The 22,432-nt window shown below is 40.1% G+C and overlaps 1 protein-coding gene across 3 annotated transcripts in view; it reads left to right on the forward strand.

Annotated features, from left to right (window-relative positions):
- Positions 1-2: 2 nt before the first annotated feature.
- Positions 3-22,432, forward strand: part of NSUN7 (NOP2/Sun RNA methyltransferase family member 7) — a 63,843-nt gene continuing 41,413 nt past the window's right edge. For all 3 annotated transcript variants that reach the window (XM_067735811.1, XM_067735812.1, XM_067735813.1), the window contains exons 1-4: positions 3-649; positions 1,171-1,585; positions 15,260-15,318; positions 16,019-16,149. In XM_067735811.1, coding sequence (XP_067591912.1) covers positions 1,258-1,585; positions 15,260-15,318; positions 16,019-16,149 — 518 coding nt within the window. In that variant the 5' untranslated portion in view covers positions 3-649; positions 1,171-1,257. The remainder of the gene's footprint in view (positions 650-1,170; positions 1,586-15,259; positions 15,319-16,018; positions 16,150-22,432) is intronic.

Below are 22,432 nucleotides of genomic sequence, written 5' to 3' on the forward strand. Positions count from 1 at the left end.
CGGGCCTCTCACTGTTGTGGCCTCTCCCGTTGCGGAGCACAGGCTCCGGACGCGCAGAGTCAGCGGCCATGACTCACGGGCCTAGCCGCTCCGCGGCATGTGGGATCTTCCCGGACCGGGGCACGAACCCGCGTCCCCTGCATCGGCAGGCGGACTCTCAACCACTGCGCCACCAGGGAAGCCCCACTCATCTGTTTTAACATTTCCTGCGCCCCCGCTAAACTGGGTGTTGTCAGCGATACAAAATTCTTGCTTTCAAGGAGACCGCAGGGGACGTGTTGGGGAAAAGGGGCCACCTGTGAATCTGGGGCAGTCGAGGATGCTCAGGATGGCGCGGTCCAACTGTGCATGGGCCTTCAACGCCACGAAGGGCTGACACAAGCGTCCCGGGACGAGGGAGGAAGAGCAACTCGCTGAGGAAAAGTAGGCTCTGGCCAAATCCCGCGGGAACTGCCCTTCCCTCCGGCGGCGTTCCCTCCCCCACCTTGGTTGCCAAGGAGACCCGAGTCCTGGGCCGGCGGACTGCTACAGGCGGGGGAGGCCTACCTTTCCGCGGCCTGAGTCGACTGCTTCACCAGTCTCGCCGTCCGCCGTGCTCCGCAGCCGCGTCCGTCAAGCGCGACAGCGCACGGGCGGGCGAAGGCCTGAGGTGCGTCCTCCCTCCGGGAACCGGAGCGAAGCGAGAGCTGGGGTCGCGACCCCCCTGCCCAGACCCAGGCGGGTGGGAGAGGCTCATTTGAACCAAACTGCCGGCGCGGGTTGCCGCCGCAGCCCCGGGGCTCCCGAGGGCGTTGTTTCAGGCACCAGCCACAGGTGCCCGAAGTGCTGGCGGCTGCGGCGTCTCTGTCCCCAAAGCCCCAGGGAACATCCGCCCTCTGGGGTGAGGGAGGACTCGCGGGAGCCAGTGAAAAGGAGCGCCCGAGGGGCCGCAGACGCTCCCAAACGGGCCTTGGTAAAAGTCTCGTCGCTTCGGAGGCGATTGGGAGCCGTCTCCACCCCTCTCCCTTTGTGAGTGTGTGGAGGTTTCGTTCGGACTTGCCCGGCTCGAAGTATGGGATGCTCGTGTCGGCCAGTAAATGCCACCTCTTGGTCTTTAGGGCCACACTGGGTGGGCCACCAAGTGTGGTCGTGCAGAAATAGTGATTTACCGAGATAATCTTTTCTTTTCAGAGACGATGCTTAAGGTACAAGGAAAACCATTTCCTGGGACATCTGAATTGTAATTCAAGCTTGAGTTACTACAGTGAAGGGGCAAACATGCTTGACCCCGCCAGTAAAGTGGAGTTTTCGGAAGAAGAAACTACCGAGGAGATCTCCCAACTCTCTTATCTCCAACTCTCTTCCCTGGCACTGTCAGGGGACACAGCATACAGCGAAAAAACCTCAACTGGTTTGCCCGAAAAAACTGGCTATCCGGACTCCGTTTACATTATGGCAGCGAACATTTTTCAGGGCATTCGATTCGAAAACTCACCAGAGAAGGTCTTAATAAAGTATGGGAATGAGCCCCTGCCGTCCTCCACCGAGTCTGAGGATGAATCCTTTCAGCGTTTGGCCTATGAGCTGGCTTTCAGTGCCCTGAAGTGTGAGTAGTACCCGTTTTGACAGTCAGCACTAACGGAAAATAATGAGAGAATTTGTGGAGTGCAGTCCCCCTTCTTGCCCCCTCATGCACACACCAGATTTTGTTTTTAGGCTTATGAATATCTTTGGTCAGTTGCAAATGTCCAGGCATTAGGAGAGTTTCCCTGTACAGCAAGCTCTTTCAGGCCAGAAACGTTTTTTTCTCTGCAGATTTCCCCGTGCCTAGAACCGTGCCTTGTCCTTAGATGGGTCAAAATTAAAGCAAGTTAAGATGATCCGAATCACTGCCATTCGCTTTAATTTTGGAAGCTTGTAAATTTATTTTTTCAAATTTTTGTAAAAGTCCCCTTTCTAACTTGCTGCCAGGATTTGAGGTGTAATATTGCAGATTTCCTCAATGGTGGGTAATGATCAACGTGAGTATGGAGTTGACTCCAGTACAGAATCAAATATTTTTACTGTGAGAGCAGTCAAAGGGCCTGGAGACATGTTTCTGTACTAGCTATAAACTATAATACAATATGAACTATAAAGTTTATATTGGTTTGTGTACTGAGTATTCCAAAAGAATTTCCAGAAATGTTTGGAGTATTAGCAGCCTGGCTGAAATGATGAGCTTCTTAGAGACACCCAGAAAGGGCATCACTCATTTGCATATATTTCCTTAGTGTTAGTACTTACTGGGCCTTGTACATCCTTGCACAGAGGCAGTTAACAATTGTTCAGTGAATTAAAATGTCCCATTAATTACTCAGATACGAATGTATATTTTTGGTTGTCTGCAGACATGAGGTAGCTCAACTCTGAAGCCAGGAATTTGCCATCACAGAGAAAAATTTATATGATGTTAAGAGGCAACTACTCTTTGGGTTTCATTTCTTTATTTTCTGCTTGTGATCTTTTTTTTTCTTTTAAAATCTATCTTAGCCATTTTTCCCTCCTCCAGTTTAATCTTTCAGATTCTATTTCATCCCTTCCCTCCTCTTCCTTTTTAAAATGCAGATTTAAAGACCAACCAGAGTGTTGTACTTTAAATCATGAGTCAGGTGAACATTTGAACATTTTCTCCTTGCAGCAGTGAAATGCAGACTAGGCATTTATGTTGATTAGTTGATATTTTAATGGTAATGCCAAAATTCTATTATAGACAATTTTTTTTCCCCGATAAGAATATTGAAACTTACCTTTAGAAATCAATTATAAAAGCCTGAAATTATTCTTTGTAAAATTAATGCATTGACTAGATGGTCATGCTATAGTGATGTGTATGGTAGATTATCTTTTTCTTTCTCTTGATCTATATTTGTGTTTTATGAAAGGGTCTTGTGACTGACATTTTTTAATAACCTAGAAATTCCCATTTAGATAAATTATTGTCATAGACATTTATAAACCTACTTTTCCTTGAAATGTTCATTTTTATAAGTTCAAATTCTAAGATGAGATGGCTTTGGTTGTTTACTTGGTACAACTATTACTTTCTTCTTAATGATAATAATATCTTGCTTTAAATTATCATCTGAATAATTTCTAATGTTCAAATGGAATAAAACTAGAATTCCTAAGTTCAGTGGGTTTCCAAGATAATTAAGAACCTGATATTTTGCTTTAAAATATTGGAGACTCTTATGCATTTCATTTTTGCCTTTTGTATTATCAGTGTTCTATCAATACTTTCACATGTAATATTTTGTAGACTCACATCTCGCTTATACAGTATAGGTTCACGGAATCACGGTTCAGGAAAGAAAACTGAGGATTTCTTCTCTAAGGTTTTATAGGAGCAGTAAAGCTGAAAAGGTTAATGTACAAATTAAGAGAGCTTGGGTAATGGTCTCTTTTGTTTGTGAATTTGTGAACAGATAATTGAATCATATTACCATATCTTTTTAAGGAAGTACGAAGAAAAAAATCTATACAAATGTTAAGTGTATTTTTTTGGTTGTGTTTTATGTTTTCCAGTTTTATTATTTGCCCTTTTGTTGATGTCCTTTGTGTATAAGGTATTTCAAAGCAGAGAGTGTATTTTTCTGATTAATCTTTTAAAGGTTTAAAGGGCTCAGAATCATGTTTGTTGAAATGACCACCTCTAGTCTCACTCTGCTAAATAACTGCAAGGTCAATTGTCTGTTAAAGAAGGTAATGAAGAGTAAGCTATTCCTATTAAGTTTGACTTATGTCAAAGAAGTAGAGTACTAGCAGCTAATTTATTTTTTAAAAGTATCTCTGGATGTTTCAAGGACTATTAAATATTAAAACAGAAGAAAAACTGGCGAAACGATTTCTTTAAAAAAAAATTAATGAACAACCCATTAAGAAAAAAAATTGAGGAAAGAGATGTTTCTGAAATTGTTGATCTTATTCCTGGTTTAATTCTTTCTCCAACCTCTCTAGTTGTAAATAGTATTTGATGACCTCTCAGTCCGAGGAACTGGCTGTGGCATTAACTTGGTCATTTCAAAATCATGTAACCTGTCAGTGAAAAACCTAGCAAATACTTAATATATATATGGTCTGGTTATGGCTTTGGGAATAAGTATGTGTAGTCAGGGATCCCCAAGACCACCCTCAAGTTCAATGATTCACTAGAAGGACTCACAGAACTCAGTAAAGCTGTTATACTCATGGTTACAGTTTACTACAATGAAAGGATAAAGATTAAGATCAGCACCAGAAAAATATACACAGGACAAAGTCCAGAAGAGACCAGGTACAGCTTTCTATTGTCCTTTCTCAAAGGAGTCTTACGGACAGTGCTTAATTCTCCCAGCAACAATGTATGACAACATCTATGAAGGTTGTCAAGTTTCCCTCTTTCCACAGATAACAAAAACCCCATGTACCTATATTTATAATTATAAGAGGGCCTTGGCATTCTTTTTTTTTTAACTGAAGTATAGTTGAATTACAATATTCTGTTAGTTTCAGGTTATAGCTAAGTGATTCAGTTATTTTTTTTTCAGATTATATACCATTACAGCTTATTACAAGATATTGTATATAGTTTCCTGTGCTATACAGTAAATCTTTGTTGCTTATCTATTTTATGTATAGTAGTTTGTACCTGTTAATCCCATACTCCTAATTTGTCGCTCCTTTTCCCTTTAGTAATCATGTTTGTTTTCTACGTCTGTGAGTCTGTTTCTGTTTTATGTATAGATTCATTTTTATTGTTTTTAGATTCTACGTATAAGTGATATCAGATAGTATTTGTCTTTCTCTGTCTGACTTACTTCACTAAGTATAATGTTCTATAGGTCCATCCATGATGCTGCAAATGGCAATATTTCATTCTTTTTTTATGGCTGAATAACATCCCATTGTATATATATACACCGCATCTTAAGCCAATCATCTGTTGATGGGCACTTGGGTTGTTTCCATGTCTTGGCTATTATAAATAGTGCTGCTATGAACATTGGAGTGCGTGTATCTTTTTGAATTAGAGTTTTCATCTTTTCTGGATATATACCCAGGAGTGGGATTGCTGGATTATATGGATCTATTTTTTGTTTTATTAAGGAACCTGCATATGGTTTTCCATAGCGGCTACAACAATATACATTCCCACCAATAGTGTACAAGGGTTCCCTTTTCTCCACACCCTCTCCAGCATTTATTATGTGTAGACTTTTTGATGATAGTCATTCTGACTGGTGTGAGGTGATAGCTTGTTGTGGTTTTGCTTTGCATTTCTGTAATAATCAGTGATGTTGAGTGTCTTTTCATGTGCCTGTTGGCCATCTGTATGTCTTCTTTGGAGAAATGTCTATTTAGGTCTTCTGCCCACTTTGTGATTGGATTGTTTGTATTTTTGGTACTGAGTTGTATGAGCTGTTTGTATATTTTGAATATGAAGCCCTTGTTGGTAGCATTGTTTACAGATAATTTTCTCCCATTCCATTGGTTGTCTTTTTGTTTTGCGGATGGTTTCCTTTGCTGTTTCAAAGCTTTTAAGTTTGATTAGGTCCCATTTATTTATTTTTGCTTTCTTTTTCTGTTGCCTTGGGAGACTGACCTAAGAAAATATTGCTACGATTTATGTCCAAGAATATTTTGCCTATGTTCTCTTGTAGGAGTTTTATGGTGTCATGTCTTATATTTAGTAATATAAGCCATTTCAAACTTATTTTTATGGATGGTGTGAGGGAATGTTGTAATTTCATTGATACAGGTGGCTGTCCAGTTTTCCCAACACCACTTGCTGAAGAGGCTGTCTTTTCTCCATTGTATATTCTTGCCTCCTTTGTCATAGATTAGTTGGCCATAGGTATGTGGATTTATTTCTGGGCTCTCTATACTGTTCCATTGATCTATATGTCTGTTTTTGTGCCAATACCACACTGTTTTGATTACTGTAGCTTTGTAGTATAGTCTAAAGTCTGGAAGCTTATACCGCCAGCTTTGTTCTTTTGCCTTAGGATTGCTTTGGCAGTTCTGGGCCTTTTGTGGTTCCATATCCATTTTAGGATTATTTGTTCTAGTTCTTGAAAAATGTCATGGGTATTTTGATAGTGATTGCATTAAATCTATAGAGTGCTTCACTTTAGCAATATTAATTCTTCCAATCCAAGAGCATGAACTACCTTTTCATTTTTTTGAATCATCTTCAATTTCCTTTATCAGTGTTTTATAATTTTCAGTGTATAGGTCTTTCACCTCCTTGGTTAAGTTTATTCCTAGGGTTTTGTTTCTTTTTTATGATGCAATAAACGATATAACTTTTAAAATTTTCTCTATCATTGTTAGTGTAAAGAAATCCAACAGATTTCTGTATATTAATCTTGTATCCTACTACCTTGCTGAATTCATTATTAGTTCTAATAGTTTTTGTGTGAAGACTTTAGGATTCTCTGTATAGAGTATTATGTCTTCTCCAAATAGTGTAAATTTTACCTCTTCCCTTCCAATTTGGATACCTTTTATTTCTTTTTCTTATCTGATTGTTGGGACTAGGACTTCCAGTACTATGTTGAGTAGAAGTGGTGAGGGTGGGCATCCTTGTCTTGTTCCAGAATTTAGTGGGAAGGCATTCAGCTTTTCACTGTTGAGTATTATATTGGCTGTGGGTTTGTCATAAATGGCTTTTATTATGTTGAGATATGTTCGCTCTATACCCACTTTGGTGAGAGTTTTTATTAGGAATAATGTCAAATTTTATGAGATGCTTTCCTGTGTCTTTTGAGATGATCTGTGGTTTTGTCTTTCCTTTTGTTAATGTGGTGTGTCACACTGATTGATTTGCATATGTTGAACCATCCTTAAGACCCTGGAATGAATCCCACTTGGTCATGATGTATGATCCTTTTTATGTATTGTTGGATTCAATTTGCTAATATTTTTTTGAAGATTTCTACATCTATATTCATTAAAGATATTAGCCTATAATTTCCTTTTTTTTGTAGTTTCTTTGTCTGGTTTTGGTATCAGAGTGATGGTGGCTTCATAGAATGAATTTCACAGTGTTCCGTTCTCTTCAATTTTTTGGAATATTTTGAGAAGGCTCAGTATAATTTCTTCATTGTATGTTTGGTAGAATTCCCCAGTGAAGCCATCTGCTCCTGGACTTTTGTTTGCAGGGAGTTTTTTTTTAAATTACAGATTCTATTTCACGTCTGGTGATTGTTCTGTTCAAATTATCTGTTTCTTCTGGACTCAGTTCTTGTAAATCTTATGTTTTTAGAAACTGTCCATTTCTTCTAGGTTGTCCAATTTGTTGGCATATAACTGTTCATAGTATTATGATTTTTTTGTATTTCTGTATCAGCTGTTACTTCTCCTCTTTCATTTCTTATTTTGTTTATTTGGGTTTTCTCTCTTTTCTTCATGTTGAACCTGGCTAGAGGTTTGTTGAATTTATCTTCCTCCAAAAAACAGCTCTTGGTTTTATTGACCTTTTCTGTTGTTTTCTATTTTACTTTATTTTATTTTTTTATTTTATTATTTTTTAAAATTTATTTTTGGCTGTGTTGGGTCTTTGTTGTTGCACATGGGCTTTCTTTAGTTGCAGCGAGCAGGGGCTGCTCTTTGTTGTGGTGCATGGGCTTCTCATTGCAGTGGCTTCTCTTGTTGCGGAGCAAGGGCTCTAGGAGCACGGGCTTCAGTAGTTGCACACGCGGGCTCAGTACTTGCGGCATGCGGGCCCTAGAGCACATGGGTTTCAGTAGTTGCAGCGTATGGGCTCAGTAGTTGTGGCATGCAGGCTCTGGAGCACACAGGCTTCAGTAGTTGTGGTATACGGGCTTAGTTGCTCTGCGGCATGTGGGATCTTCCTGGACCAGGGATCAAACCCATGTCCCCTGCACTGGCAGGCAGATTCTTAACCACTGTGCCACCAGGGAAGTCCCTCTGTTGTTTTCTACTTTTTTTTTAAAATTTATTATTATTTTCTTTTGCAGTACGCGGTCCTCTCACTGTTGTGGCCTCTCCCATTGCAGAGCACAGGTTCCAGACACGCAGGCTTAGCAGCCATGGCTCACAGGCCTAGCCGCTCTGTGGAATGTGGGATCTTCCCAGACTGGGGCACGAACCCATGTCCCCTGCATCGGCAGGCAGACTCTCAACCTTCCCTGCGTCACCAGGGAAGCCCCCTCTGTTGTTTTCTTGATCTGTATTTATTTCTTTTCTGATCTTTATTATTTCCTTCCTTCTGATGACTTTAGGTTTTGTTTGTTCTTCTTTTTCTAATTCTTTTAGGTGGTTGGTTAGGTTATTTATTTGAGATTTTTCTTGTATCTTGAGGAAGGCCTGATTCATTGTGAATGTCCATCTTAGATCTGCTTTGGCAGCATCCCACAGATTTTGTAAGGTTGTGTTTTCATTTTCACTTGTCTTGAGGCATTTCCTCATTTCTTCTTTTATTTCATTGTTGACCCATTGGTTTCTTAGTAGCATGTTGTTTAGTCTCCATGTGTTCATTCTTTTCCTGTTTTTCTTTCTGTGGTTGATTTCTGGTTTCATACTGTCGTGGTCAGATAAGATGTTTCAAATAATTTCTGTCCTTTTAAATTTGTTGAGGCTTGTTTTATGACCTAGTATGTGGTCTGTCCTAGAGAACATTTCATGTGCCCTTGAAAAGAATCTGTATTCTGGTTTTTTTGGATGTAGTATTCTGTAGATATCAATTAAGTTCAACTGATTGTGTCATTTAGAACCTCTGTTGCCTTACCGATTTTTTGTCTGGATGATCTGTCCATTGATGTCAAAGGGGTGTTAAGGTTGGCTACTATTGTATTGTCAGTTTCTCCCTTTATGTCTGTTGTTGTTTCTTTTATATGTTTAGGTGCTGCTGTATTGGAGGATTATATGTTAACGAGCATATTATCTTCTTGTATTGATCTCTTTATCATTATACAATTCCCTTCTTGTCTTTCTTTATGGACTTTGTTTTAAAGTCTATTTTGTCTGATGTGAATATTGCTACCCCCACTTTCTTTGTGTTTCCATTTGCATGAACTATCTATTTTCATCCCCTCACTTTCAGTTTGTGTGTCTTTCACCCTGAAGGAAGTCTCTTGTAGGCAGCACACTAAGGGTTCTTGTTTTTGTTTCTTCATCCAATCTGCCACGCTGTGTCTTTTGATTGGAGCATTTAGTCCATTGACATTTAAGGTAATTATTGATAGGTATGTACTTATTGCCATTTAACCCTTGTTTTTCAGTTGTTTTTATAGTTCTTTATTTCTTCTTTTTGTTTTTCCTTTTGTGGTTTGATAATTTTCTTTTGTAGTACGCTTGAGTTACTTTCTTTTTGGTTCTTGTGAAACTACAGTATATTTTAAATTTGTGGTTACCATGGAGTAACCACAAATTTAAAATATACTGTAGTTTCAAGTATGTTCAAGTATGTTAACTCACAGCTGTGTCTACTGGCTTTAAACTGATAGTCATTCAACTTCAAACACATTCTAAATGATCTATATTTTTATACTCCCCTCACCCACATTTTGTGATTTTGCTGTCCTATTTTCTTCATGCATATCTTTTTACTGTTAGTTGTAGTTATAATTGCTTTTACAATTTTTTGATTGTTTTTTAATCTGTGTACTGACTGAAGTGATCTTCTGTCCTTTTATATATTTACCTTTCCTATTGTGATTTTCCCTTTCCTATAGTTTCTTGCTTCTTTTCTATTTAGAGAATATCTTCAATATTTCTTTTAGGGTAGGTTTAATATTGCTGAGTTCTTTTAGTTTTTGCTTGTCTAAGAAATTTTCTCTTCTTCTAAATGATAATCTTGCTGGGTAGAGTATCCTAGGCTGCATGTTTTCCTTTTCAGGACTTTGAATATGTAATGCCACTCCTTTCTGGACTGCGAAGTTTTCTGCAGAGAAATCTGCTGATAGCCATATGGGGGTTCCCTTGTAACTGACTCTTTGTTTTTCTCTTGCTGCCTTTAGAATCCTTTCTTTATTTTTAAATGTCATTTTAGGGAATTCCCTGGTGGTCCAGTGGTTAGGACTTGGCACTTTCACTGCTGTGGCCCGGGTTTGATCCCTGGTCAGGGAACTGAGATCCTGCAAGCGGTGTGGTGTGGCCAAATAAAATAAAATAAAATAAAATTGTCATTTTAATTATGATACGTCTTGGTGTGGGTCTCTTTGGGTTCTTCTTTTTTGGGACCTTCTGTGCTTCCTGTACCTGAGATCTGTTTCCTTGTTTAGGTTTGGGAAGTTTTCAGCCATAATTTCTTCAATTACACTTTCAATTCTCTTTCTCTTTCCCTTCTGGAACACCTATTGGGCATCCGTTGGCACGTTTTGTATTATCTCATAAATCTCGTATGTTGATATCATTTTTTTTTTCATTGTCTTTCTGTCTGCTCTTCTGATTTAGTGATTTCCATTTTGCTATCTTCCAGGTCACTTATTCATTCTTCTGTGGCATTTAGTCTGCTCTTCATTGCTTCTAGATTGGTTTTTAATCTCAGCAATTGAATTGTCTATTTTTGATTGGTTCATCTTTATAGCTTCTAGTTCCTCATTACAGTGATGTGCATTTCTATCGATACTCTTTCTTAAATCAGTTAGAATTTTTATTATCTCCTTTTTGAACTCAGGGTCTAGTAAACTAGTGAGCTCTTTTTTTTTTTTTAGAAGATGTTGGGGGTAGGAGTTTATTAATTAATTTATTTTTGCTGTGTTGGGTCTTCGTTTCTGTGCGAGGGCTTTCTCTAGTTGTGGCAAGCGGGGTCCACTCTTCATCGCGATGCGCGGGCCTCTCACTATTGCGGCCTCTCTTGTTGCGGAGCACAGGCTCCAGACGCGCAGGCTCAGTAGTTGTGGCTCACGGGCCTAGTTGCTCCGTGGCATGTGAGATCCTCCCAGACCAGGGCTCGAACCCGTGTCCCCTGCATTAGCAGGCAGATTCTCAACCACTGCCACCAGGGAAGCCCGTGAGCTCTGTTTTATTATCTGTTCTTTCAGGGGATTTCTCTTGTTCTTTTAATTGGGAGTAGTTCCTCTGCCTTTTTGTTTTACTTAACTTTCTCTGTCTCTATGAATTTAGGAGGAACAGTTATCTACGGTGGTCTTGAAGGGTGTTTTTATGTGGGAGTGTCCCTGCATAGATTGTGTGTGTCCAGTGTTTTTGGCACAGTGGCTGGTTTTGGTATGGACTTCAGTCGCATCTTTCCTCAGGGTATGCTGGACATTATCCCCTTGATGGGAGTGTGGCTGGTATTCTGGTGTCCAGAGCCTGTACTGGATGTGAGGCAGGGCTTTCTCTCTGCTCCGTGGCTGTCACTGCCCTGTCAGGGGCAGGGTCTGCTCCCCAGCTGTTGGGGTGGAAGGCTTGAGGGTTGGGTTCAGTCGGACTCCATTGGCCTTGAGTACATGCTGTGCCCCAAAGGAGGTGATTTCTGAAGCAAGTGACGCCCACATGGTCACAGAGCACCTGTGTGCTGCCTGTGTAGGCATCCATAGTTCCACTCAGAAGCAGCCCAGGGTTGTGTCCCTTTCTCTGTTTTGTCTCAGATCTAGTTAAAGGCTATGGTGTGGAGTAGGCTGGGGCTGAGGGTCGGGGTGTTGTGGCTGCAGGAATTGAGGTGGCTGCGCTGCTGCCTGAGGTCTGGGCTGCCTCTGTGGCAGACTCCCAGGACCTGTCTGCCCCATATCTAGTGCTAAGCTGCGGTGTGGTGTGGGCACACTGGGGTATTCTTGCTAGGAGACTAACCACTGCTACTCCTGAGCTTGCTGACAGTGGTTGTCACCATTCCATCCACACCATGCCCCAGGACCTCCCAGCTATCTCTGCGGTAGCTAGATTGAGTTCTCTCCTAGGGCCTATATGCCCAAGATTCAGCACTTAGCCACTGCAGGCTCCTGTGGCGCTACCTCACATGCATGCTGACAGTGGCCGCTGTGGCTCCACCCGGATCACAGCCCAGGTGCCCGGTCTGTCTCTATGCAGCTACACTGAGTCTCTGCCCAGATTTCATGCCCGGCTGTGGTGTGGAGTGAATGGGGCCAGGGTGTTCGCCCCTTTGGATTGGGAAGTGGGGCAAGGTGGCAGTTGCCAGTGCAAGGCTCTCTTTGCCCTGGTTCTCAGGAAGCCAGCATGTGGTCACTCCTCATGTGTAGAGCCTAGGCTTCTCCAGCCCTCTGTCTGTCCCAGTGGATTTCTCAGCAGACAAGGGGGCCTGTCTCCTCTACGCTGGACTCCAGGACTGGGATGCCCAGATTGTGGTTCGACCTGCTTACTCCCCAGGGCGAGGGTCCACCTGTGTGGACCTTCTCTTCCTTACAGAGGTCACTCCTGGGGGCTCAGTTCCCAACCTGATGCTTTTTTTTTTTTTTTTTCTGTCTCTGCCTGGTTACGTGGAGCTGTTTCTTGCTGCCTTTGTTCTTCTGCCAGTTGCCAGTTAGTTTTCCCTGAAAATTGTTCCACATGTAGAAGTAATTTTGAACTCTTTTGGGGGAGAGGTGAGCTCCACATCTTCCTACTCCACCTTCTTGATCCCCCTCAGCCTTGGCATCCTTGAAATGAAAGTTCTAGAAGTGAATTATATAAAGTGGATCATTTAAAGGAAACTCTATGGACACAGTAAAAATAGAGAAGGAGAACCTAGGGGAGAGTCAAAAGAAGAAATATCTTCCATCTTTCTTCCAGAATGGGAGGGATGATCAGACAGACTGTGTGAGTTTTAGGGATCCAATAAATAGCACTCTTCCTTGTACACTTGAGTTTGGAACCCACGGAGAGGAAAAAAAAAAAAGATGTCCGGGGACATGGCTTTAGATCTTCAGTCAAGCAGGCTTGCAAATACTTTATTCCTGAATTAGAACTTCCCGTCTAATCCAGACACAGCTGAAGAATTGCAGATCCCTCCACCCAACTCATGCAAGGCGTGTGGCAAAGAGCAGTCTGGAATGCATGCCCACCTCCTGCAGAAACACTGGCAGACAAAGACTGGAAGGGGGAGGGAGTGATATATGCCCCTGTTCATTCTTCCAAATTCACTAATTAAATAAATTCAATTTTCTTTTCACATGGAGTGATAAGTAAGGGGTAGGGAGAGAGTCCAAGGGTGTTTCTCTAGGGAAGGCCTTCTGCATTGGAAACATGAGGAATGAGGATTAAGAGTTCCCTTCAGCAGACTAAAGAGAAGAGGCTTTAATTAGTGGGGCACTAGGGATAATTGGAGCTATTGTGCTGAACTAGGATAGGTGAGGTTTGCTATCTTCAGATAAGTCCTGATAACCCACATCGGTCATTAGCAGTATGTTTTATTTAGCCAGTATGGTTTGTTGTAAGAGTGAGTAGAGGATAGGCAGCATAATGTGGTGAGGAGCGTGCACTTGGGTGCCAGACTGCCTGGGTTTGAGTCCCTGATCTGACTCTTGCTGTGTGACTATGAAAATATTACTTAACCAGTCAGTGCCTCATTTCCTACTTTATAAAATGGGATAATAATGGTACCTAATTCATAGGGTTGTGAGGGTTAAATGAATTAATATATGGAAGGCATTTAGAACAGTGTCTAGCACATAGAAAGCACTATCTAGAGCATACATAATTAATGTTGATATTGCTATGTGAGAATGTTCTGTAAACTATAGATATATAAAGGCAATGCATTCTGCACAATATTAGAGACAGCCCAGAGATTGTCAGTTTTGACAGGAGCCCTAGGAAAAAAATGCAGTGTTGGCAAAATCATGTTCTGTCTTCTTTTCCTTCATTCTACTGCTCCTATTTTTAGGAGTCCAGCAACTCCATTGCTCAAAGTTCTATAGCCTATGCAGGTGTGCTATCTTAGAAGTCCTTCATTCTTTTTTTTTTTTTTGCGGTATGCGGGCCTCTCACTGTTGTGGCCTCTCCCATTGCGGAGCACAGGCTCCGGACGCACAGGCCCAGCGGCCATGGCTCACGGGCCCAGCCGCTCTGCGGCATGTGGGATCCTCCCGGACGGGGGCACGAACCTGTGTCCCCTGCATTGGCAGGCGGACTCTCAACCACTGCGCCACCAGGGAAGCCCAGAAGTCCTTCATTCTTATGACAAGTATATTTTCTGTGACAAAAATTGGGACTCATGCTGAGAAACTGTGAAGTAGATAGGAATTGGTTTGTGAGTACTAAGGGTGTGAAACTGTAAACTTCATTTTCCTTGTAAGTGAAATGGGGATATTGCCTTGTACAATACAGCCACAATTGGTGGCTAAAATATGGGTAATGATACCTGAAAGATTTCCTATGAAAACTGGAGTCTGTGCTCCCAAGTTTGTCAGTTCTTTTTAGTTTTCCCATCCCCCAGATAAAAACTGAAATTCAGTGTGTATTGTGTATATAGGAGATGTTCCATAAATGTTGAATGAATTGAAGCTGTCTTAGCTCCCTGTTAACTGATTAAAGCATTTGTTATATGATATATATACTTAAGTAGTTATAACAGAAGAACACTCGTGTGCCCTGTGGAGGTTTTAAAATGTGTTCATGTGTTTTCATTTAGTACCTCTGCAATTATCCCTCTGCCTGGAATGCTCTCTTCTTCCGGATCTTTACATGGCTAACTCCTTGTCATTTGGGACTTAGATTAAATGTCATCTTATCAGTGTCGTCACTAGTGAGTTCTACCAAATATTTAAGTAAGAAATAACACCAATTTAACACAAACTCTTCCAGAGTTTAAATCCTGATACCAACATTGACAAAGATATTATGAAAAAAAATTATAGACAAATATCCTTCATGAACATAAACATAGAACAAAAATCTATGTTTATTAAAGCATTTGTAATATGAAATATATATATATATATAGTTAAGTAGTTATAACGAAAGGAGACTCATGTGCCCTGTATAATAAAATATTAGCAAATTGAATCCAACAATATCCAACATAAAGAGGATAAGACATTATAAATTAGATCCTCTTTAACGTTTTTCAAGGGATATAAATTAAAGGTTGGAATTCCTTTATTACTACTTCAGCTATTCAGATAACGCTCCTTTGACTGTGATTCCGTGTGGAGCCTGAGTCACAGGGGTCCAGGATTCATAAAGATTACAAATATTTCATCATGTCATTGTAATTTGAATCTTTATCAAGAATTAGGTATGTTTTAGATATGAAAGTAAAAGTATTTTATAGCATTGTCCAAAGTGTATTTTGATTCCAAAATTTTCATTTTCAGCTTTGGAGTTTTCAGTAACAGACATTTTCCTTGTCTTGTAGTTCAAGATATTTTGGAAACTATGTTAATAGACAGCTATATCTTCCCAAGCACCATAATAGTAAGTGTATAACTTTTACATAATTACTTGTCTCGTGGTTGTTAATTAGAAACTACTAAAAAGCTTTCAGATTTAAATAACTAGTTTGTTTAATGCTGAGACTTCTTCAGAACACGTCCTTAACTCTCATACTTCTAGGGCTTCTAATATAGATCCTACTCCTTTCATTTTGATGAATCTGCCAAAAATTGTCCTTTTTGAAAGGTTTATTTTTTATTGGATTTTTTTTCTAGTTTGCAGTCCTTTTCTTTTTTTCTTTTATGTATGTATGTATGTATTTATTTATTTTTGGCTGCGTTGGGTCTTTGTTGCTGTGCACGGGCACTGTAGTTGCAGCAAGCGGGGGCTACTCTTTGTTGTGGTGCGTGGGCTTCTCATTGCGGTGGCTTCTCTTGTTGTGGAGCACGGGCTCTAGGAGTGCGTGCTTTAGTAGTTGTGCACGGGCTTAGTTGCTCCGCGGCATGTGGGATCTTCCCAGACCAAGGTTCAACCTGTGTCCCCTGCATTGGCAGGTGGATTCTTAACCACTGTGCTACCAGGGAAGTCCCTTTGCAGTCCTCTTCTATCTCCCAATTCAACCAGACTATGTATAAATAGTCATATTTTTATGACTGCTCTCTTATGAAAAACAATGGAATGGAAAATATTGCTATTAGATATTGTTTGTATGCTTTTCTGTATGTGTGTTTCCCCTTGGTAGCCAGATCATTTGAACAGTCTTATCATTGTGATGCTGTATGATTTCCAAGATAGAAAATTTCAAGCTCGTCTCATTTCTGATAATGAAGAGTCTGTAGCGGAAGTTCTAGAAGTAGAGAACCTTCTTAACAGGTAATTGTAAAGGTGAAAACAGTGTTTTATATGAAATCATTATTGGTATTTTCACTGGTGAAATTGTATACAATATAATGTGTAGATAACTGTTAAAATTTTATAGAGAAAAAATATAAAAGTTCATAAGTTTCTTGAGTTCCTTTACAAACAAATCTTGAACAGGGTAAATATTCTGCTTAAATTCAAGTTGTTTTTCAAAGCTTGAATTGTAAGATCCAACTTGTAAGTATTTGGAAAATGATGAAAAATTCCTGACAATTTTTAGCACGTACTTAAGTTACACTTCATTTGAAACTGCTATTATTTGTTTACCTGGCTTTGTTTATAGCTCTTTAAAAAAAATCTAACATGTATCAAACAAGAAAATTCCAACAGTAGATAAGAACCTATCACTCTTCCAAGTTGAAAAAAAAAATCTACAACTTCATGTTAGTAGTTAAGAACAAAACTAACATGTTTTAAATTTGTTTTCCTTTTATCCTAAATATCAACAGAAACCTAGTATGGGGATAATAATAGCATCTACCTAAAAAGGTGGTTGGAAGAAGTAAATAAACTATATAAAATGCTGAGCTTAGAGTCAGGCACTTAGTAGATAGTCAATCAGTGTTAAATGCTACTGTTGTTAGGGCTTTTGTTATTACATCGTTGAACCTTAATAGAAAGCACAATATAGCAACAACAGCAATCTTGTAGGAAGATTTTTACCAGGTGAATAATCTGCAACAGTTGTCATATGTCATGTTATATTATTATGGGAAACTCAAGCAGTTTCACTTACAGTATTGAAGGTTGAGACCAGAGGACTCACATAATGGAGTTATAGTAATAACTTACCTTTATTGAACACTTAATATGTATAAATCATTGTTATAAGAAGCTCTTTACATAACAACTCTTTGAGGTAGATATTGTTACCAACCTGTATTTTTACACATGGGAAAACTGAGGCACAGACATGTTAAAGGACCCTGCCTAATGCCATAGAGCTAGAAAGGGGAGTAGCCAGAATACACATTGAGGAATGCTGACTCTAGAGCCCAGGATTTAAGCATTTATATGCTACTACTCCTTCCACTTAAGATAGTGAGTGGTGGCTAAAGTACTCTAGAAGATGAAAGATATGACATAGTCATATCTCATGTCATTTGTAGCCATGAGAAATTTGGAGATGGAGAAAAGCAAAAGCAATCAGATGTATGTACCCTCTGTGTTAGGTAAGTAAGGATCTTGCCCCTGATTACTGCACAGGTTTCTGGACAACTACTTCACCCATACCAGTACCGGGCAACCTGCCTCTGAGGATGGGCACCCACGATGGGCGCAGATACATCAGAGAAAAGTTGGTGGGGCAGTATGCTCTGGGACAGGCTCTGAGTTTCAGCTTTCCTGAGCTGCTGTCAGTTTCTGTTTGAGTTGGTCAGGACTCAGGAGATGTTCATGGAAGTCTCAACTTAGTCTCAGTGAGCATAATGAGAGCTGAGGTTAGGAAAGCCACAGGGCTCCAACCAAGTAAGAAAGACCAGACTGTGGTTTCATGAGCAGCAGATTTTTAGCTGAGAATGTTAGCAAGCCAGGCAGGAAATAGGACAAGCAAAGGTCATGGCTCAGGAGGCCAGAGGAACCAGAAGATATTACTGTCTTAGGTTCCTGATTCTCCAGAGTTTTCTCTTTCCCCATAATGCATACCATGCTACCTCCTGCCTTGACACACATCTGGTTGCATTCTTGTCAGGGCGAGAAGCTGTCAGTGCAGTTTTTCCCCCTACCCAAACCAATAGAGCTTCATATAATGCAGATCTTATTCCCACATTAATAAGTTATTTCATACCCAATTCATGCTATACTCAATTCATAATATGCTATAGGAGAAATGCGTGTATTTAGTGATTGAATTGCAGAGAACAGTAGTGCAGTATACTTATATAAAGATAACACTGAAAAAAATCCATGTATAATGATAAAAATCATGCTGAGAAAATACATGTATAAAGATAACACTAAGGGTTTTAATCAAGAGTCTCAGCTTTCAAGTAATAGAAGCCATCTTCAGTTAGGCTGAGGAAAATGGAAAATGTTCTTATAAAGGTATTGGAATGTCTCATGCAACTCAGAGAATCAGGAAGAGGATGAAAGCAGGAGCTGGAAAGATGTTAGGACCTTTATCTCTGCTGCTTTGTCTCTTTATCTTTTTAACTCTGCTTCTCTCAATATCTGCTTCATTCTTTTCCTCTGCAGATCTGCCTTCTCTGCTTCTCTAGTCTACATGGAGAAAACCCTACTATTGCACTCCACGTCTTGAGCTTACTTGTTACAGTTGTATGTTAGTTTCTTCACTTAGACTAACTTATTGTCTCTAACCCCAATTCTAAATTATAATCCCTCCCCTGGGAATTTGATTGGCTCCATGAAGGTCAGGTGCATTCCTCTGGGCCAATCCCCCATAGCCAATGGAGCAGAATTCTGAACTGAGACAGAATGGTAGAGGCCAACATCTGTAGATCATCTGTGGCTTGGGGCTGGGCACTGTTGTCCCCAGGGAAATAGAATCATTGTAAGCTTGAAGTATACTTTAGTTATGCTTCTACCAAGAAGATTAAGACTAAGAGGTGATAGAAGTAATTATTTAGCAAGAAATTGAATGAGAATTATTTCCTCCTTATGAAAATTGTTTGATCTTTGTTGTTATTGTCTCTTCCAGAGATCCTTGTGTTTTATCACTCTACCAACTTGTATATTTTTTTAAAATTTTTCTTTTATTTATTTTTTTATACAGTAGGTTCTTACTAGTCCAACTTGTATCTTTTTCTTCATTTGTTCATAGCCTTAGAGATATAATCCAAGATGACACCTATTATCATTTTTGACATATGCAATGAGTTCTTTAAGAACTCATTCCTTGTACAAAATTCAACTATATTTTGAATACTATGTGACTGGGTTAAATAAAAGGAGACCACAGCTTCTTCCTTTCTTACTCCCCCCCTGCCTTACACTAGCCCAAGAATCTGATTCTGCCAAATAATTTGTTGGGCTTTGGTGAGGCAGAATTGGGGAATGGGCAGTGAAAGAGTAGAGAGGCAGGAGAAGAAAGACTTAGTGGTCCATCCTCCCAAACCACCCAAAACTGTCCTGAAACCTTCCCCATTACAATTAAGGCACCACCAGCTTCTTAGATATCATCCTTGATTCCTCTTTCCTCCCCTCCCCGGTGCCCATACCACACCTAATACATCAAGTTCTGTAACTCCAATTGGAAAACATGCTGAATGTGTCTACTTGTTTCTATTTCCACTCCTGCTGTTCAAATCCAAGCCACTATAATGGGTCACTTGGACTACTGCAATAGTAGTCCTCCTTCCCTGCCTGTAACTCTTACTTTTTCACAATCTGTTCCATATGGCAGGTAAAGTGATATTTTAAAAAAGTGATTATATAGTCATGACAGAGTATCTAGGATCAAGCTATATTCCTCCTGTAAACAACTAGATGGACAAAATATATGAGGCAAATATTTTGGACATTAGACAAAAAGCAGCACAGAATTTTGATCCTTGAGAGAATGAAGACAAATGAGGTGAGCCCTAGAATAGTCCTGGCTATATACCTACAGGTACTTTCCAACTGCAGTGCAGGAAGGAGGATCTCAAGAGGAAAACTGTAGTCTTACTAAAGTAAGAAAACAGAGATCAGAGTTTTGGGATGAACATCTGAAATGATCATTTTTTTCTCCTTTTTTGGGGGGGGATGGTACGCGGGCCTCTCACCGCTGTGGCCTCTCCTGTTGCGGAGCACAGGCTCTGGACGCGCAGGCCCAGCGGCCATGGCCCATGGGCCCAGCTGCTCTGTGGCACGCGGGATCCTCCTGTACTGGGGCACGAACCCACGTCCCCTGCATCGGCAGGTGGACTCTAAACCACTGCGGCACCAGGGAAGCCCTTTTTCTCCTTTATTCTATTAATGTGGTAAGGTAATTCACATTGAATGATTTATGAATGTTAAAACCATCCATGGATTTTTGGGATAAATCACTTTTGCTTGGATATATCCCTTTTCTTCTATTCCTCAGTTTTCTCATTCACATAATACTCCAGGGTTTCTCATTTGCTGAAATGCTTCCTAAACACTTGTTCATGGGTTTTTGTCTCTCATATTCTCTCCACCCCTTCTTTGGAAACTCTTAGCCCATTTCACTTACTTAGTGAATATTCTGAAACAGTTGTCAGTATGATGTCTGATTTTATATTTGTATGGGAAATTCAAACAGTTCACTGAAGATTATCCTTTGGCATTAAGAAAATATTCAATTTATATTTAAAGAGAACCATATTTCTTTTGTGTTAGGCATTACTAATGGCACTCCAAAACTTGAGATATTTTGGGAATTCCTTGGCAGTCCAGTGGTTAGGACTTGGCACTTTCACTGCGGAGGGCCTGGGTTTAGTCCCTGGTCAGGGAACTAAGATTCCACAAGCCATGTGGTGTGGCCAAAACAAAACAAAACAAAAACAAAAAGCAAAACAAACTAACAACAACAAAAAAAACTTGAAATATTTTGTTCATTGTTAGATAAAATTTCTGAAAATTTGAAGCCAAAACGGAGTAAAACCTTTTTTGTATTAGGTAGGATTCTTTTTTGACAACACACAGGACTCCAACTCAAACTAGATTAGACAAAAGAGAAATTTTACTATAAGGTATCACACGGAAGAATTGAACAATGAGACTTGCAGGAAAGACATTGATGTGGCTATGCTTCTACTAACTAAATCCTGTGGCTCAAGTATCATCAGGGCTCTCTTCGACTCTAGTCTCTGCCTCTTTGTGTGCTTTACCTTCATTCTTGGATCTTTTCTTCTGTTCATAGAATGGGAAACTTGGCTGCTGACTACTCAGGAGCTTTACATCGTACACAGCACGAAAACTAGAAAGACTGGCTTGACTCTCGGTTGCTACACACAAAAATTCACTTGACTCTGGTTTGGGTCAAGTGCTCACCCTCTCCCAATCAACTGTGGTCAAGGAGACAGAGTCAGTTAGGAACACCTCCCAAGAAAATTATATGAACGGAGGGAGGAGAGGAACATTTTTCGTAAGAGGGGAAGTTTCTATTCCCAGAAGGGAAGTGGTGCTTAGAATAGAAACCTGTAGGTTTCTGCTCTAAATGGAAACATTGCTCTGTAAATATGCTTTGCTGTTTAACATCTCCATTTTTTACGGTACTCTGCCCTCTGTCTGTATGTCTTTTCTCTTCTTGTGGTCTGGAAAATTCTTGCTCCTCCTTTAATAGTTCAGGTTTCTCCTCTTGGAAGTCCCTTTAGGCTGATTTTGTTCTTCTTCCAATACATTTACTCTCTTCTTTATCTATGTATCTTATAACATTAACCATGTTGAGCTATAATTATTTGTTTATATGTCTGTTTTACCATCTAATTGTAAATTACTTAAGGGTAGAAACTATCTTTTAATCTTTATAGCTCAGGTCTGATAACAGTACTTGATTAATACTAGTAATAAAAGAATGAGCATATTGGACTTTCCTGGTGGTCCAGTGGTAAAGAATCCGCCTTCCACTGCAGGGGACACGGGTTCGATCCCTGGTCGGGGAATTAAGATCCCACATGCCGCGGGGCAACTAAGCCCGCGTGCCACAACTAAAGAGCGCACATGCTCTGGAGCTCACACGCCACAACTAGAGAAGAGAAAACCCGCACGCCACAACTAGAGAGAAGCCGTGCCTCAACGAAAGATCCCGCATACCTTAATGCAGATCCCGTGTGCCTCAACTAAGACATGACACAGCCGAAAAAAAAAAAAAAAAGAATAAGCATATTAATCATTATCATTTCTTGAATAACTTAACTTTAAATACATTCAAAATTATCTTTGCAACCATTCTATAAGTTAGATACTACTTCTTAATTCCTAGAGCTTAGAGAAGCGAAGTAACTTGTCTAAAGTCACATAGCTAGTAATTAGTGGAACCAGAATCTGAACCCAGGTAATCTGATTGCAGAGTCCAAACCATACTGGCTGGAGAGAGAGAGGAACAGCAAAGTAGAGAAAGAGGGGAATGGATGTGGCATGTAAGCAAGAGTGGTAAATAGCTCAGTGTGTGACTAGAGGTAGATTTATGGATGTGAGTGGTGAGAATTGAGAAAGGAAGAGTTGGTTCAGGTTAAATTATTAATATCCTTGTGTGTCATGATAAAGAGTTTGGATTCTGGCCTGTAGCTAATGGGTTCATTTAAGATTTAAGCTTAGGAATTATATAACTACA

Source organism: Pseudorca crassidens, chromosome 4, assembly GCF_039906515.1.
Source record: "Pseudorca crassidens isolate mPseCra1 chromosome 4, mPseCra1.hap1, whole genome shotgun sequence".
NCBI classification, from domain to species: Eukaryota; Metazoa; Chordata; class Mammalia; order Artiodactyla; family Delphinidae; genus Pseudorca; species Pseudorca crassidens.